Genomic DNA, 19,201 nt, shown 5'->3' with positions numbered 1-19,201 from the left:
GTCTTCACCTTTAACGTAAAGTTTAATATTGAGCTAGTAAAAGTAGCAACAAAAATAGAAGGAATAAATTAAGTATATATGGTGTATACAAGAAAAAATTTTGGCTCACCAGTGTTTATACTCAAGCAAGTTATTTCACCTCTCTGAGATTCTATTTATTCATTTGTATTGGAAACTTCCACAAATTTATTAGAAGGTCCAGATGAGGGGAGGCTGGTGGCTCAGTTGGTTAAGCCTCTGACTTTGGTTCAGGACATGATCTCATGGTTTGTGGATTTGAGTCCATGTTGAGCTCTGTGCTGACAGCTCAGAGCCTGGAGCCTGCTTCAGACTCTTTATCCCCCCCCCACCCCCACCTCTCCTCTGCTCACACTCTGTCTCTCTCTCAAAAATGAATAAACATTAAAACTTTTAAAAAAACGGACCAGATGAGATGCTAAATTGTGAAAGTACCCATGAAATTCTGGTAACCCAGAATACAATAGGTATCCAATACATTTTTAGTGAGTGAACAAATTTCTATGCCCTTTATTCAGTAATAGGTTTGTGGCCCTAAAAATTTATGCACACATTGCCTCAATTGTCACCCCCCTTTGCCTGTGCATTTATTTATCTCTTAAAAAGATTGACGAATTTTACTCTAATTCACAAATAAAAGTTTTAATATAATAGAAATTTACTTTTATATCTTGGAAAAGATTCATGTATTTATTGTATCTTATTAACAATATGTTTACTGAAGTAATGTTTAAGATAAAATATACAATCTCCATTTGGTTGAAAACATCTGTAAAAACTTGATCTAGGTCTAAGAAAGTACCTTGAGTTTCAAAGAGGAAACAAGCAAACTCTATCCTTTCTTCCTCTCCCACATTTCTTACACTCTGCCTCCACCATTACATCCTTGTGACCACAATTATCACAAAAGAAAATTTCCATTGTTCACAAATTTCTTAAACAAATTGTCTGGCTGGTCATTCTGGCCTTTGGAAAAAGCTAGAAAACATAGCTAAAGTCACAATTGAAAAGGTATTTTATTTTTAGCTAATCATTGATGAACCACTCTCCCTGCTCATAAGGCGGGAACGGGTCACAGAGTTGCCATGGCGAGATAGTTGGTCACGAAACTCTGAGGCCATGAAATAATACAGAATGGGATCCAAAAGACAACAGAGACTTGCAAGGCATAGACAAAAGGGGTGGAAATACAGTGTGCTTTGGACAATGGGACAACTGCTAATGATGGTTTCCTTCACCATAGTGTAAAAAATAAAGTTAATATGATAAGGAGTGAAGCAGATGAAAAAGACTGCAGCACACATAAAAACCATCCGCAGTGCTTTCTGCCTCTCACTGATTCCTTGGAAAGCCATTGGTGGCTGCCTCAAGGATATAGTCGTTTTCCAGGTACACCATGCGATGATAACTACTGGGAACACAAATCCTGCCAGCTCAGCAACTGTAATCATTCCAACCAAAGCCACTGTATTCATTTTCTTGTAACCAAGATCAGCAAAACAGGACTGATTGTTGTTGGATGAGTAGGTGCTTCTCAGAAGGGGAAATGGCAAGCAGGCTGTTCCCACGATGATCCAGATGGCAGCACTGATGCCTACATCATACCTACGCTTCCAGTCTCTGGCCCTAAAGGGCTGGAGGAGAAAAAAACATCTCTGAAGGCTGATGCACGTCAGGAAACAAATGCTGGCATACATGTTGAGATACTTCAGGTAGAAGCACAGCAGGCAGAGGGCCTTCGGGAAGGGCCAGTGGTGGCTGATGTAATAGTAAATCCGGAGAGGTAAAGACAGCACATGAGCAAGATCAGCCACAGAGAGGTTGATCATGAAAATGATGGCTTTATTTTTCTTGCTGATGAAGCGGCACAGAACCCACAAGGCTGCACTATTGGCCAAAAGACCAGGGATGAATATGAGGATGTAGGTAGTTGCATAAAGGGAGTTCTGAAATGTCACATTAGTAGCATTGCAGTCAGTCTCAGCATTGCTGGTACTGTTGCTACCCATCTTGAATATTTCAGTATACTCATCAAGGTAAGCCGTGGAATTATAATCCCTCCTTAATAAAAGAAAAAAAAAGAATATAATGACTAATAAGTTCTATAGCCAACACCCAGATTCTTTTTTATACTTAAAGAGAACAGAATATTAAAATTAGAAAAGACTTGTTTACAGATGAAAGAGCAGATGCTCAAGGAAGATATGTAAGTGATCCAAGGTCACCTAATGAATCAGTTTGAAAACCATGCAATTGTCCCCTAACTGACCTTTGAGATTGTCTAAATTGTGTCTTGCAGGCAAGGACATCCTGAAATATTTACTCTAGTGGTTTCACCACCACAAAAAAAAGTATGGTATTTCAGTCTATTCCTTTTGTATCCAAATTTTTCTTGCCCCAAGGCCTGGTTAATGTGAATACTGCTTACTCATTTACAATTGCAATGATAGAAATCCAACCTCACCGTTTATGTCCCCTTTCTTCTCTTTTGTCTACCACCTGGTCCACTGGGTTCTGACTTCCTACCTTGGTACTCTAGCACTTTGAAAATGGCCCTGCCACTTAAGCCTGCATTGCTAATGCTGGCTAAGTTTCAAAACTTTGAGAACACTACCTCCTTATTATTCTATCACAATAGCATAGGTACTTCTTATAATCTCTTTCTCTCTCTCTTTTGCCTTAGGGTATATTCCAATTTACATGAAAAATATCATTAATGCATGAATTTATAGGCTGAACTAGGAATTCTCCTTATGTGATCTGGAATTTTCTGCCAGGAATTCTGTACTGGAGTAACATCATGGACATGGCAAATGATCCAAAAGTCACAGTAAACACTGATTAGGGAACCAGCAACATAGACCACAAAATCATTTTTTGGAAACAATTTGAAACTTAATACTTATTTCATTCAAATAGTCACCATAAAATTTTAAAAAATTTAATTCCCTTAATCTTATTTTATGCTTCAGTGAGGTTTTTATTGTGTATTATATGTAGAACATGGAGAATATAAAGTAATCTTTAGGACTTCCCAAGATCTGGTCATGGATTTATGCAAGCTGCCTGCAAATAATAAGAAAGCAACAACTTCATTATTTTACTTTAACACTCTTATAGAATTTTACACTGAAAAGAACCTTTAAAATTATTTAATTCTGCCTTCACATAATACATGTAGAAGAAGTAAGGCCAAGAGAGAGGTTTATTAGAGACACAAAGCTACTAAACAGAAGATCTGGGACTTCAAATGGGAGTACAAGGTGCCTAATACTTATATCCTTACATCCTTCTCTTCATTTGTTTTCCTCTCCAAAACAAATTTTACAAACATAGCTTCTGTTCATATTGCAGGAATGTTTACTGCAATTAGAGCTAAACGTGGAAGAAATAAAGGAGTGAAGTTGTTCCTTAGGTGGAATAGCACTTTTGTTTTTAATTGTTTCTGTTTTAATTAAGTTTACAAACCAAAGGAGTGGTTTCCTTTTAGATTCTCCTCATAAGTAGCAGAAATCACTTCCTATATCATTTTACGTCTTATTGCAGGGAATAGAAATTTGAATTAAAAACAAAACCCCAAGAGCACCTGGGTGGCTCAGTCCATTAAGTAACCAATTTTGGCTCAGGGTATGATCTCAGGGTTCGTTAGTTTGAGCCCCGCATTGGGCCCTGTGCTGACAGCTCAGAGCCTGGAGCCTGCTTCAGATTCAGTGGCTCCCTCTCTCTCTGCCCTTCCCCTGTTCTCACTCTGTCTCTTTCTCAAAAATAAATAAACATTAAAAAATTAAAAATAAATAAATACACAAATAAAAACAGAACCCCAAATAATTAATTCACATATAAAAGAGAGTCAACATTCTGAGCTACCATTACTCTACCATTACTTTCACTTTCCTTCCCTTAATATTTTATGCTCCCCCTACTTGGCCTGTGATATCTCCTGAAATGTCATGCAGTCATCTTGCTTATGTATGTACGACTTTGAACAGAAGGTAGAAGGATGTTCACAGGTGAAAAGAGGAAATAATTACCATGATGTGACTATCAGCAATGCACTCCAGAATCTGCAATGAAATTTTTCACATGAATTTATCCAATGTCATTCTCACAGCCATCATAAGAGGTAAGTACTATTATTACTCTCATGTGCAGATGAGAGATGAGGTAATTGAGGTTCAGAAAGATGCAGTAAATTTTCTGAGGTAACAAACCTAGAAAATAGTAAAAATGGGATTATACTATTTTGCCTTACTTTCTCCAAAGTCTATGCTATTTCTACTACACCACTTGCTTCTCCTTGCTTAGGAGGGACTACTTAATAGAATGGGGCTTATGACATCTGGAGGGTACATTATAGAAGAACCTTTCTAATTCCATAGTAAGACTTCATAATATTATAACACTAGGATTACTTTAATTAGGCTAATAAGATATAACAAAACACTTGTCCCCACATATAACACCCATCCATCCTCAACAACCACTTTGATTTCATTATTGGCAATGTTTCTACTATTATCTATTATCCATACAAAAACTGTGAGAAAGCAAGGGAAGATGCATAACGTGCACTACAGTTCCAAGAACTGAGAACATCTCACACCCACCCAAGTCACACTTCCACTTTTGTACTTTATAGACCTGGGTATTTGTTCCTGCTTCACTGGTGTAGAAAGTTTCACTTACTAAAGAGGGATGTTCTATTCACACCTCTGTGTTAAATAACAGAAACCTCTTAAGCCAGAACAGCAAACTAGAGATCAAATTCACACCTTCTTTTTTCTGTGGGTTTTTATGCCTTTGCAATTCAGTTTAATGTGAGCTTAGAGATTTGCATGGTCTGCTTTCCAAAATCTCTTGTCTAGACTGAAGGGAAGATAGGATGGTTTTGCCCCAAATCTGGTGACAATTATATGTAAAATTCCCAAGGTAAGGTGAAGCTGGGGGAATTTGTTTTGGGCAGGACAGAAATATAAGCTCTCTCAGGGGACATTTAGCTTGCTGTGGACAATCTGTGACACTTCTGAAATTTAAGAAAGGAGAACAACCTAAGAAGCCGCTCACAGAAAAATGCTGAATGGAAGGGCTAAAGTTGGAGTGTGTTCCTTCTCTCTGTCTCTGCTCTTGCCACTGTCTCTGTTTCTCTTTGGTTCTAGCCCTGTTGTTGACTATTTCCAGGTGGCTTGTGCTACCTCTGTTGTCAATTTTTCTCCCCTTCCACCTACACATATCTTTGTTTCCTGTCTCAGAAAAACGTATAAGATTGGTGATTCACTCCTGTGTCTGAATTCCCCTTCTCAGTAAGCGCCATGACTCTCCTCCTAGACACTCGACCTGGAGAATAGGGATTTATCCAACCCATATCACTATATTTCCTCCATATCCAACCAGAAAATGGGGTGATTATCCCATGTAAAAATCTGTACAATCCATCTACACTTCCACTATTGCCATCCTAATCTACACTACTGTCATCATTCCTCTTGACTACCAAAACAGATTGATTTACCAGACTCCCTGCACTTCAGTCTTAACCCCCTGAAGTCCATTCTCCACACTGTGTATAACACTAATATTAATTTTGGCCATGATTTACTGAAAGCTACCATTTATTTGCAGGCTAAGCACTCTTCACATATTATCTCATTAGTCCTCGTTGCAGCCCTATGATTATTTCCATATTACTGATGAGGAAACTGAGATGAAAAGAGGTTAAATAAGTTTCACCAGTCACAAAACTTACATAGTATAGAGGTAGGGTATTAGAATTAGAGCCTATGCTTGTTTCCATACTCTCTTACCTTTGTCCTGGAACTTACTAACCTCTTCTAACACTTTCTATATGGTGGCCCAAATAAACTTTCTTTGATATATGTCATTCTCCTCCATAAAATTATTTGCTGGCTTTCCATTGTATGAAAGCCAAACTTCTCACCATGGCCTAAAGGCCATAGCTAATATGTCTCCTGTGCCCTTCAACATCACTTTGTTCCATTCTCTTACTCATTCTCTATATTTTAACTACACTGAGATGTTTTCAGTTTCTAGAACAAGCCAAACTTTTTTTTCTGACAACACCCTCTACATATATTTCTTCTGTCTGTGATTATATCCCTCAAGATTTTCATGCCTGGTTCCTTTTAATCTCGGTTTTCAGATCAGAGACTGTCACTGCCAATACTATCTAGGCAGTCCTGCACATCATTATATACTCAAACTCTCTGTTCCTTCTCTTCATAGCATCAACATTGGTAATTTAAATGTTTGTTTACTTGTCTATTGGCTTTTTCATCCACTGTGCCATTAGCTTCACTAGTGCCACAACAAGATCTGCTATGTTAATCACCATATAGCCAGAGCAACTTACTACAGAGCAGCTTAAAGTCCTTATTTGGAAGCCTCAAGCAAAAATGCAAACTCAGATATGTCAACTAATACATTTCTGCTGCCTGATTTCCCTAGAATGTTTTTTTTTTTTTGATTTGGGTTATTATCATCGACATACCTTGCACCTATCCTTTTCAATTCAGAAAATTCATACCTATAGAAGGTTGAGAGAGAAGCAAACTAATTAATTTAGAAATCACAAGTGGTCAGGCATATCCTATGGGTATGAACCAGTACCACCCAAGTTCTCAGAGTATCATTAAGAGCATTATCTGGACCTCAGAATGAAGCTAGTACTTGTGGTCTCCTTCTAAAAATATTGTAATCCTTTATGTTTCTAGGCTGTCATTCTGCAGAGGGTAAAACTGCCTCATCTAATCAGCAAATAACTTCCTACCCACTTATGCATAGGAACTAAAAGGAGAGTGAGGATGCATCTGCAATCCCCAAAGCTCTCCACTCATTAAAACTAATCATAAAGGGAAAATAACTCTATTTTTTCCATAGATTTTTGAGAACTCTGGCTGCTTAATCAATATATATTTAATTAGCAAAATCTTATGAATTTTGTGCTAGGTTCTGTGGAGAATACAGAATTATCTGCCATAATCTCCATCCCTGAGAACCTTCTTCTCTGTGTCCCTGAGAAACTTCTGGTCTGGTGGGGGAAATATTTTTAAAATCTCTAACATCATAATCAGTGCATCACAAGAACTGAAGTAAATTACATAGTTGATAACAAATCCTCATATTATCATAGCATCATCCCTGTGAAATAAGTGAGACACATATCAGTAATACCCTTACCATAGTGTTTAACTGACAATGAGATGAATTTAAGAACAATTAAATACCCACTTCAAGCTCACAGGGTAAGAATATGGTGAAAGTGAGACCAGAGGCAAAACTTGTAGGCCTCTTACTCAATGCTCTTTCTACCATATCAGGCTGATTTTTTCTTGAATTCTGAGAGATAGAACACCTCAAGCCAGAAGAAATAGCACTTGTGGCATGCCATCTGCATTTTCTTATTGATCTCTGTAGGAACAGGGTTGGAAAGAAAAAATAGAGATGGTGACTGAGGAAGAGATAAAGTTAACGTACTTTGCCTGATTTATACACTATTTTTTTTTAATCCTAATACCCTTTTAAGGTTTTGGTGAAGTTTCATCTCTTCAAGAAAGCCTGCACTGGGTATTACCAATACTATTCATCTGGGATTCAGAAATTTATGACTTCATACAGCAAATTAAAATTCTGCTATGAGTGTATTCAATATGCTAATTGCTAAGAATGGTAGATTGAGGTGGGAAATTTCAGAGAAATATAATGCATGACTGTTGTCCTCAAAATGTTTACAGTCATTTAAGAGAGATAGATATAAGAATAACTAGCCATAATAGATTTTTGAAACATGCCATGAAAGAGAAAACAAAGAAGTTTTTGTGGGAGTGGAAACAAATCCTGCACAGAAGAGGACTGGATGTTCAACTTAAAGATTAAATTCCATTTTCAACAAGCAGTTTGGGTGGGCAGGGTACAGGAGAAGAAAGGATGGGGGAAGAATTCCAGCAATGAATAAATAGAATTCAAACATCCCAAACTATAAAAATAAATGACATAGATAGCAATAATAGGTGTCCTAGTCCAGCTGAAAAACAGTGAGATGGTAGGAAAGGTGGAATGAGAGGTGAGAATGGGAGAAGAGAGTAGAAGGGAAAAGAGACTAAAAAGGTAGATGCAACTCAATCATAGAGAGTTTTAGCAAAAATCTCTAAAGGATTCTGGGAAGATAGTGATACTACCATACTGATGTTTTAAAATAATCACTCTGGCAAAAGTGTAGAAATGGATTGGAAACATGGGCCATGTCAGACAGGAAATCCGTATCAGTTGGGAATTTGTAGAGTGACCAACAGTTTGGTTTACCTAAGACTGAGGGTTTCCTGAGACAGGATTTTCAGTGCTAAAACTGTGAAAGTGCAAGACGAACAGGATAGTTGGTCACCTTATTAGTACAACAGTTGAGGTGAAAACAACTCTGAACTTGTTATGGCAGGAATATTAGAATTTCAAGTAAAATTCAGTTATGGAATTGACCAGTTTGGGACATTGTTTGAGGATTCAAAGATAAATTCAGTTATAGAATGTGTGAAATTTTAGAAAGAGATATCACAGTTTTGCGTTTTTCCAAAGCCCTTTCAGATTAGTAGCACATAGCATTCACCTCTCCTGACAATCTGAGCCAATTCACCTCTTCCTTATCCTGGGACTTTTCAAATTTGTACTCTCTGGCTAGCCTTTTCAATTCTTGACTCATCAACAGTATAATTATTAAGTTTCACTGCAAATTGTACAATACTAGCATGCATCATACACTCCCAGAGACCTTAAATATTTAAATCCCTCCATTTCTGATGGCCAACCTAGCACCCTCCCTTATCTTACTTCCTTCCTTACTGAGCCTAGATTAAATGGTTAAACCAACTACTCTTACACAAAAAACCTCAACTTCCTTATTCAACATTCTCTTGCTGTATGAGACTGGCAATGTCTTAATTGCAGATCAAGTCCACAATCCGTGTTCTTTTTTTACTGTACAATCTGCTGAATGCTCCTATTAAAAATACTAGGATCTATTTGGAGTGCAAAAACTAGAAATTTATGACTCTAGCCTAAGATTTTTTGCTTCAGCCTTTCTTTGCACACCAGTGATTACTATCTTCTTTCATTTCCATGGTGGCCATTCAACAGCTTCACAACTTTACTAAAGTTTCTTCTCTCCTACTCTCCCATCTACCACCTTTCCCAGCAAAGACGTTGTTAAGGTTTTTATTTAAATTCAAGTTCGTTAACAAAGTGTAATATTAGTTTCAGGTGCACAGTATAGTGATTCAACACGTCCATACAATGTTTTGCCTCTCTCTTCTGTTCCCTTTGCTCATTTGTTTCTTAAATTATACATATGAGTGAAATCATATGGTATTTGTCTTTCTCTGACTGACTTATTTTGATTGGCATTATACTCTCTAACTCCATTCATGTCATTGCAAATGGAAAGATTTCATTCTTTTTTATAGCTGAGTAATATTCCATTATATATATAATATATTATTATATATTATATATGCCACTTCTTTATCCATTCATGAGTTGATGAACATTTGGGCTGTTTCCATAATTAGGCTATGGTAGATAATTTTGCTGTAAACATCTGTAAACATATATCCCTTTGAATTATTTTTGTATTCTTTGGGTAAATATCTACTAATGCAATTGCTGGGTCATAAGGTAGTTTTTTAAAAAAAACTTTTTGAGAAACCTCCATGTTGTTTTCCAGAGTGGCTGCACCAGTTTGCATTCCCACAAACTGTTCAGCAGAGTCTTAACTTCTTAAATCACAGACAACGTTGAGGTTGTTGGATGAGAAGAAACTCAATTTCATCTACTGTCTCCTCCCAACACATAATCTTATATACAACTGCATCTTTCTTACTTCCCAACACAGCTACTTTTCTCATTGCTCAAGATGAATTACCATGCTCTCAATTCATTTTAGGGGTGCCTAGCTGGCTCAGTCAGTTAAGCATCTGACTTGGGCTCAGGTCATGATCTCATGGTTCATGAATTCGAGCCCCACCTCGGGCTCTATGCTGACAGTTCAGAGTCTGAAGCCTGTTTCGGACTCTGTGTCTCCCTCTCTCTCTGTCCTTTGAGCCTCCCTCCAAAGTAAATAAACGTTAAAAATTTAATTCATTTTATATCTCTTAGGATCCTCTTTCATTAATTGCTCCCATTTATTCTAGATCATCATCCTTTCCTCCACTCTCAGTTAGATCTGTGTCATCAAGTCTCACCAACCCCCCAAATAATTATTCTCTTCTATATGCATCTTATTCTAGCTATTTGTTAACTTTTTAATCTTTTAAAATAAACTCATAATAGTTGTTTACACTTGTTGTTTCCTTTTCTTCACTTTGTATCCATTCTTTATGCACTCGAAGGTGGTGTATATGCCCTCAGAACCTCACTGAAACTGCTTTAGCAAAAGTGACAAGTGACCACCACATTGCTAAATCATGCAGAGCTTCTTTGCTGCCCTTGATACAGTCTGACCACTTCCATCTTTTTGCAAAGTTCTCTTCCTTTGGCTTTCAAACAATGATTTCTTAATTCTCAACTTCTTGTTCATTTATACTGAGTTTCCGTCATGCTTTCTTTAATTTTTTCACATCCTTCAACTGTTTGCTTTCCCTAGGTCTGCCTCTTCTCTTCTTATTCATTACCCTTCTCTTCTTATTCATTACCTTAATGCTGAGTAACATCATCTACTTTAATGGCTTAAGTTACCACCCATATTCTGATGACTTTCATATCTCTATGTCCAAGACTTGCCTATCCTAAGATATAAACCCATTTTGTCCAGCGTCCAGCTGAAAATTCACATATGAATGTCTCCCAGGCATCTCAAAATGAATATGTCCAAAACAAAAGTCATCATATTCCCTGAACTTTTACTTATACACCACTATCTATCAGAATTCTTAGAATAATCTTAGAGTCTTCTCTCTCTTTCAATCAACCAAGTTTTCTCTCCCTCCCTGTCACACTCTCTCTTCTTTCTCCGGATTATTGAAACATTCATTAACTGATCTACCTCCCTCAAGGATTGCCCTGTTAAAAATTATTATCTACTATTATCTACTCTGGTATCAAAATGATGTATCAAAATGCAAATTGAGGCTGCCATGTCATCATAGTAATTGCTTTAATAATACACTCATTGCATTATATCAAATGTTTCCATTTCTTTCTGTATTTCTTACTAAACCATGAGAATTTTGAAGACGAAAACCACATATTAATCCTTTTTAAATCTCCAGAATCTAGCAGAATGATTGGCACATAGTCATTAAGTCAATATTTTAACTGAAAAAAATATACTGCTTTGTAACAACTCTTATATTGTGTAACTATTTATGAATCTCTCCACACAGACGGTTAGCCATGCAATAAGTTTATACACATTGGTTTGTAAAGACAAGATTATGGAGAATAGGCACAGTTATGGTCTCCTCTACTACTGAATATATGGTCAAAGCAAGGAAAATAAGGTTGGAATCTAATAAACTAAATTTATTTTTTAAATAAATTTAAACAAATTTATCTTTCTCTCTAACTCTATAACAAGGCTAAACATATAGCACTAGTAAATCAATTGCTGTTAACTGGCCCATGTAGGGATTAATCCCAAGGGCTTAATCTCATTGTTGTTGCATAATCAAGTCATCTAACCAAAACCACACTGACAATAAATTCCAGGTAAATTATAACCTGTGAAAATGCCACATCCTCAGCATTACTTCAGTCCTTAGCTCTGTAGTTGTGAACCACTTAGAAATAAGAACAGAATTTTTAGTGCCTCCAAAACCAGCATTATAGAAGTAAATGCCCTTGGTCACTCCAGTGTGCAGTGCTATGTCCAAGGTACATGCTGCTTAAACCAAAATCCAGGACCATGATGACAGATGCCTCTTCTCTTGAAAGAGGAATATGATGATAGAAGCTAAACCCTAAAGGGGACTTACTTCCTGGATCTTATCTCAAAGGTCAATATTTTACTCTCTCTCAACTCTCATTTTTCCCATGCACTGGGAAACCCTATTCTGACTTCCTCCTTTGTACATTTATAATACCCTTATAAGGACTTATAGCCTGCACTATAAGAATGTAGTCTTTCTGAGGGAGGATCCTGTATCTTAGACTTTTGTGTTATTCACTTTTCTTAGCAGATGGTTAAGCATGCAATAAGTTTATACACATTGGTTTGTAAAGACAACAGTATGGAGAATAGGCACAGTTATGGTCTCCTCTACTACTGAATATATGGTCAAAGCAAGGAAAATAAGGTTAGAGTCTAATAAAGATGGACATCTGAGAGTTCCAAAGCGTGCAACTCTGGATTTTTATTTAAAATCCAACAGGATTTTAAGCTTAAGTAAGAATATGGTCATTAAACATTCTTTTTATGGAAATAAAGGGAAATGGCCTGTTGTCTCAGAACATAAAGGTATGTTGGGTCTTTAAATATAACTCAATGGAGCTGAGTCCAAAAACTTAGGAGCTGCCAATAACATGTAACCAAAGGTAGTTTTGCATCCCAACCATCTCAATGCTGTGGTTTCACAATGGTAGAGCCAATGTAACTTATATTATTATGCATCAGAATTCATACCAGACTTCTAAGTTTCAGTGAAATGCTAAATCCAAGAAGTTTTCGCATGCATCCTGTCAGTCACTATCCAAGTGCTATTCATGTTACCTCATCCTTGTAAGAGCTCTGAGTTAATTACTATTATACCTTTTGGAGATCAGAAAATGTAGGCTCAACAGGATTAAGTTTATTAAAGTCACAGCTATTATGATTTCAGTTGTAAAGGTAATTTATGAGCAAAGAAAGCTAAAATTATAATACAAACAACTTTTTTCACAAACAAAAAGATATTTTAAGTGGCATTTCTATGAATAAGAGTGCCCATCAAATATATAAGGCTGTTATTCTCAATTCTAGTTCCAGTGCTTTTTCTTTATATCTACGCATAGATGGCAAATGACTGCCCACCAGGTGTCATCATAGTATTGCACCAAAACCAGGGATCTTTATGAAGATCTGCCTATGAACCCAAACCATAATAGATCTGTGAATAGAGTACTAGAACAGTTTATAACAGTAGTGATATGAATGTGACAATATTTGCCCTAGGTTGGGAAAGACTTAAAAGCAGTAGTATATATTGAAAAAGAGCACTGGATTTGGAGCTAAGACATGTGGATCTTAGTAACTATTCAAATGTTCTTTGTGTTGCCCTGCTAAGCCTTTTCCTTTCTGTGGTTTTAATTTCCTTCATTATTAAAATATGACAATTTTAACCGGATGATTTTAACTCCCTTCCAGCCCTAACTTGCCATGATTTTATGAGCATGGCTCCTCTCAACCCCGTATCTAAATAATACTACCAGCACTGCCACTGTCATCATTAATGCAGCAACCACCATCTCAACCCTCCTACTGATTTATACTTTGCAAACCATTATTGCACCAATAATTGTTGTTAATCATTAGTAAAGGTATAGGTTGTGAATAACCTGGTCAGTGAATATTATCTCTATCTTAAGGATCAGAAAAATGAGGCTCAGAGAAATGACCTTATTTACCTGAATACATAAAGTTAGCATGTGGCAGAGTGAGGAGAGTGAAACCAAGGTTTCCAGTACTAAGGTGACTGCTCTTCCTGTACAACACTACAAATCTTCACTGTGTCAGTCCTCCCCCTCTTTCCACCCCTTATCATTAAGTCACTAATACTGTTAAGTGAACATGTTTATAAAATTTGTTTCTTCTATTTTCTTTGACAATAGGGCCAGTATGTGAGGTTGCCATCTTTGGAGAACAAGGGAAAATTAAATAAGGAATGGTTTCTGAAGGGGGTTCCCTCCCATTCTCTAGGGGGCAAACTTTACAAGCCACTTGGAAACCTAACTTGCTTTGTCTTACTTTACCTTTTCCTTCTTTAAACCTTAAAAGTCTCACATTTATTACCTATGCCAGTCTGACCCACATGACCATGGTGTCCTTTGTTCAATCACTCACAATCACAGCTGAAGAAGAATAACTTGAATTTGGAACCCTGCTATCTCCTGAAATGATTAGAATCAACTCTAAATTACCCACTTGACATCAGAAACACTAAGCTTTGTATGTATCCTGTAAGTCTAGACTTTTTTTCTATAAATTAGAAGAAGTGAAAATTATTTTCATCCCTAAAATGAATTTAAGTAACTACACTATTGACAAACAAAATCTTAAATGTTTGAATTTAACTGTCATTCATGCATCTGTATTATGACATGCATGATGTCATAATCATTTGGGAAAATCATTTGGGAAAGATGCTTAGCTATATATCATTTTTGCAGTTGCAGTATTTTGGAAGTAGCAGGAATCAGGTTCTTTGGGCAGAACTAGGGTCATATCTTAACTCAGTTATCAGCTGACTAGCCTGAAATGTCTTAATTCATATTCGTGGGCTTCAGTTTCTTCATTTATAAAAGTAAGATCATAGTCCTTGCAACATAGATTGTTGTGAAGATTAAATGAAAAATGTACGTGAAATGACCTATTTTGATGTCTGGTACACAGTAGACATTAAATAAATGGTAGTTCATTTCCCCTTTACTTGTATAGAAAGTAATCTCCATGGGTTTTTGGTTAGATACTGTACTTTTATGTGTTTAGAAAATCCCCAAAAATGTATAGTTGTGAGAGACGGCTAACAGAGCTAAAATAAAATTTCTTAAAGTAGAAGGCTGGAAAGCATGTGTTACTCTAAAAAAGAATATTCCTTATTATAGTAAATATATTTGTAAATCAAAATCATTGTTCTTATAATACAAACTGTTGAAAATACAGATCTACACAATATTCGTGGCTGTTGAGCATGCAGTATTTGGAAAATGTCAGTGTAAGGGGGCAGGTTTTTTTAGGAGTCCATTGGGGCGCCTGCGTGGCTCAGTCGGTTAAGCGGCCAACTTCGGCTCAGGTCATGTTCTCACGGTCCGTGAGTTCGAGCCCTGCGTGGGGCTCTGTGCTGACAGCTCAGAGCCTGGAGCCTGTTTCAGATTCTGTGTCTCCCTCTCTCTGACCCTCCCCTGTTCATGCTGTCTCTCCCTGTTTCAAAAATGAATAAAACATTAAAAAAAATTTTTTTAAAAATCTCTAAGAGTCCAGGGTCTGGTTCTTAGGGACGGAAGTCCATAATAACCTTGTAGTGACATTTTTATGTTTCTCAAAGGATACTTTGGTCTTAAAAGATTAATACTGATTGGGTGACAATATCATTGTGGAAGTCAGATTTCAGACCTAGTTCCCTTCTTTGTTGTTTGTGTTTTTCATTAAAAAAGGAAATTAATTACAAAAAATTTTGCCTGTGGTCTAAAAGTTGAAGTTCTCACGATAACATTATTCTGAATGAAATATAATGGTCCTTGACAAAGTTTACTGGGTTCCATTTATGATCTAGATTATATTTCCAGAAAGTCCCCTCTAATGAAATTTTCATGTTATGGCCTATTATTTACCACTTAATGATATATCGCTTTTCTCAAGTACCTAGGAGCCTAGAGTCAAATCATTGCATTGTTATAAAGGAAAGTAAAGACCATCTGTTCTAAGCTCTTCCCTTTATTACAAGTGAGAATATTGAGACCTACACAAATTAAGAAACTTGCTCAAGGCCACGCAGTGAGTCATTGGCAGAACTTGAGTTAGGACCAAGTCTTTTTGATTCTGTGTTTATTGATCCACCTATTCCATCACTCTTCCTGTGATGCATGCAAACCAATACTAAGTAAAAACTTCCTTGCAAAATAATTTGACCTCAATGTAAGTAGACTTCTTGACCAAAAGTTTTTAAGTAAAGCAGACTCTCTGCCAGTCATTGTCCTGATTGTTGGGCCTCTTAGAGTGGTTTTGCAACAGGCAGCTCTGTCCTCTTTGCTTGAGCTGTGACTGAAGGGTATAGACTTCCCTGCCTATTAGGGTATCAGTTGAGTTATCCCAAACATAACTAGCCATGAAAAGCCAACACAAATCACCCAGAAGTATGATCACCCATTTTTCAGTCTTATGCTCCACCACTTCCAGGGTTTGAGCAGTCTGTACAACATGAATTAACAAGTTTCCTAGTTGAACCCCAATAAGAACTGCTTTTAAACAAAGGAAGACCTGTGTTCAACAAGAATCATGACAAAGATCATTACCTTGAATGCATTACCTGATTCTTAGTTCAGGCCTTTTTCCACCTCAGTATACCAGGATATCACCTATTTCAGCACTGAATAATTTTACTGTGTAACAATTGCTAAATGATAAGCTACTCAATTAATATAAATGGCAGTGACACCCTCCATCCATTTAAGCAATCAAAATAAAAATGTTCCCACTGACAGGACTTAGGGACTGAGACTACTCCCCACCAAAAGCACAACAAAGTTTATTATTCTATCCACAGTGATCCTGGTACCAAAATGCATGGCACAATCCACCTTTAAGACTCCCCAGTAGAAGTTTCCTTTTGACTCAGTCATCTTGGCTCAGAACCAAAGAGGTTTCTACTACTCAGAGTAATAAGAACAATAATCACTTAAAAGATAGGTGCCTCTCCTTTGGGTTCTTCTATACAGAAGGGCTAGAGTTAACAAAGCAACTTTTAAAGGATTAAGAAACATCCCTGAGCACACTCTGAAATCATGTGTATTTACTTTCACATTTATCCGAAATCAAGTGTCTTTATTTCACTGACTCTCAGTTTTCCCATCTGTATTATGAAAGATTTGAATTATTAAGAGCTCTTTCAATTCCAAAGTCCATGATCTTTCTTTCCTTCTATCATGAAAAAACTTGCTATTTCTGTATATGAAAAACTAAACAACAAAATAAGGACTTAATACATAAAACTTTTTTCATTATGAAATTGTATAAATTACACAAAACAAATATTCAAATACTCTTTTTTGAGTTTAAAATGTCAAGTTGTCTCAATGAGTCTCACTTAACACAGTTTTCTCAACACTTTGTGCTTTCTTCCCTGGTTGATGGAGAACCACAGAGCCCTTAGCAAAAAGTGAGCTGCATCACATACTCCATGCTCCTCAAGAATGGTGGGGTACTTGATAGCATTACCCCTGACTTTGTACTCTAGTCAGGCTCAAGGGCAAGCACGATTGATCTTGCTGTAAGAAATTTGAAATGAGAAACCAGTGGCCATTTTCATGTTGGACACTGGTCCCACATCTGTCTCTATCTTGGATCTTCATGCCCTCACCAATATTCCCACATGGAACCACCAATTCCAAGATACTAGGTTGTAACTTACCCTGGAGCCTTGTCGGGATTAGCACTCCTGTTTCTTTGCAGGGAGTTGGGAGTGAAAAAGCCTAACTCTAGGCGGCACAGATTCTGCTGATAACTGAAAAATTTGTTGTTGAAAGAGGAAGTTGAGTTCATTTGGTGTCTCACCACAGAAACCTTATTTGTACAGACCAAAGGTAAGTCCCTTGAGCAGATGACAGTACTTAAGTTTTATTTCATTTTTATTTCATTTAACAGATAAATTCAAAGAGTATGGAGTCAAAGCCTGTACAAAATCAAACCATAGCTGCATACAGCCTTCCTTACTGTCCCTCACCCTATCTCTTTCCAACACAACTCACATGTCTATCTGTCTCATTAGAATCTCCATGGAAAGATAGGATTTTGGTGCAAAATTTGAAGAGAGTTTACTTTAGAAAAAGAAAGCTGCAACTCCTTCAAGCCGGAGGACATAAGGTGAAAAAACCTCAAGAACAGCAGTAGAAGTATCTTTGCTTCAAAGGTTCCCTCCACATGGAGTGCTTTTCCCTCAACCTCTCATCTCAAGGCTTAAAACCTAATGTATAGTTAGTTATTTTTGTTCATGGTTTATCCTTTATGTATACTGCAAACTGATTGAGGGCAAATATTTTATGTCTGACTCATCTCTGTATTCCCAACTAGTCTAGAACAAAGCACTTTTATGTTTGTTGAATGAATAAGTGAGGGAATGAATGAAAAAAAAAAACAAATGTTCAAATAACTCATGACTAAATAAATGAAAAGTGCTGATTAGAATCTCCTTCCACTGTACTAAGATTTTGGTCTTTATGTAAAAAGTTTATGGGGCCTTATAATTATGAAAATAAAGAAAAATATATACTTGGGTATTATAGTGTCAGCCAAGTCTGAAAGTAGTTCTGAAAAAACAAGGCTTACAAAATGTACAAACTTCTGTGGGCATGTAAGGGAACCGCATTCAGAAACCAGGGCCAAGAGCTGCAAAGAGCCTTCTGGGTAATAACCATAGCAAAGGGGAAAAAGGTAAGTATAGTAGGTTAGGTCAAACAGTAGCATTTTAATTTATGGATAAAACTAATAAGGAGAAAGTAAATGACAACATTTTTGTGGGAGGGCAATCTAGATCTGCAACAAGCTCGCCCTATAAAACCAGAACCATTCAAGATCTAGATGAAGCCATGTATAATACTCAGAGATGTTTAATACAAATTTCAAGGGCATCAAGAGTTGGGAAAGACAAACTTTTAGCACTAAAAACTATGAAGTTGAACTGATTTATAAAAAGATGATGACTTGTGAGGACTGACAAAAGGAAAAGATACCCATCCTGGCTGAGGTATATCAAATATTTGACCTTCTAATCCCCTTCTGAATTCTGACTCGATATATTTATCCCGTTTGAATCTGTTGTTAATTTAGTTTTCTGGCTTGACATCCTACTAAAAGGAGAATACACTGACAGTCCAATACACGTTTCAGTCCATTTGGAAGTTCTGTTCCTCAATATAAATTGTTAAATTGGATTTCTAGTAAAAATCTATCCTTTGTGAATTTGGGCAGTGTGAGCCAGTTTTCTTAGGGTATTAATATTTTCTGGACAAGAAACTTTCCAGAACTGTTGAGCTTTAAAGCCAAACCCTGAGACAGAGGGAGAAAAATAATCCTTTCCTGATAATTAGCTATTTTCACTACCTCCTACCTGCATTTCACAGAAATTTAAAAAAAAAAAAAAAAACCCTTAACATGCTAAGAAAGCCTGCAGCTTACCTCATTTCCTTTTGCATGCAAGTGTCTTCTCTTTTCATTGGTCCTAAAAAGGGAAGAAAAAGTTGTTCAGAAGTCAGTGACTCAGTTTAGGTAAAGACA

General features: G+C 36.7%; 1 protein-coding gene across 3 annotated transcripts; it reads right to left on the bottom strand.

Annotated features, from left to right (window-relative positions):
- Positions 1 to 693: 693 nt before the first annotated feature.
- LOC102961563 (putative P2Y purinoceptor 10) lies at positions 694 to 17,415 on the bottom strand. 3 transcript variants are annotated; one of them, XM_042974879.1, is made up of 3 exons: positions 17,340 to 17,415; positions 4,050 to 4,229; positions 694 to 2,079 (listed from the first exon to the last, which is right to left on the bottom strand). In XM_042974879.1, the coding sequence occupies exon 3, from the start codon at positions 2,025 to 2,027 to the stop codon at positions 1,041 to 1,043; it is 987 nt and encodes a 328-aa protein (XP_042830813.1). In that variant the 5' UTR covers positions 2,028 to 2,079; positions 4,050 to 4,229; positions 17,340 to 17,415; the 3' UTR covers positions 694 to 1,040. The 3 variants fall into 3 exon arrangements, with proteins under 3 accessions (XP_042830813.1, XP_042830814.1, XP_015399400.1); XM_042974880.1 differs by having other exon boundaries at positions 4,050 to 4,082; positions 17,340 to 17,405; XM_015543914.2 differs by lacking the exon at positions 4,050 to 4,229.
- Between the last annotated feature and the right edge of the window lie 1,786 nt (positions 17,416 to 19,201).

The sequence above is a fragment of the Panthera tigris genome, chromosome X (genome assembly GCF_018350195.1).
Source record: "Panthera tigris isolate Pti1 chromosome X, P.tigris_Pti1_mat1.1, whole genome shotgun sequence".
Taxonomy (NCBI): domain Eukaryota; kingdom Metazoa; phylum Chordata; class Mammalia; order Carnivora; family Felidae; genus Panthera; species Panthera tigris.
This window is presented reverse-complemented; position numbering and strand designations above follow the sequence as displayed.

What these genes read in the sequence shown, in the direction of transcription:
- LOC102961563 (XM_042974879.1), bottom strand. Translation starts at nt 2,027, where the DNA reads ATGGGTAGCAACAGTACCAGCAATGCTGAGACTGACTGCAATGCTACT.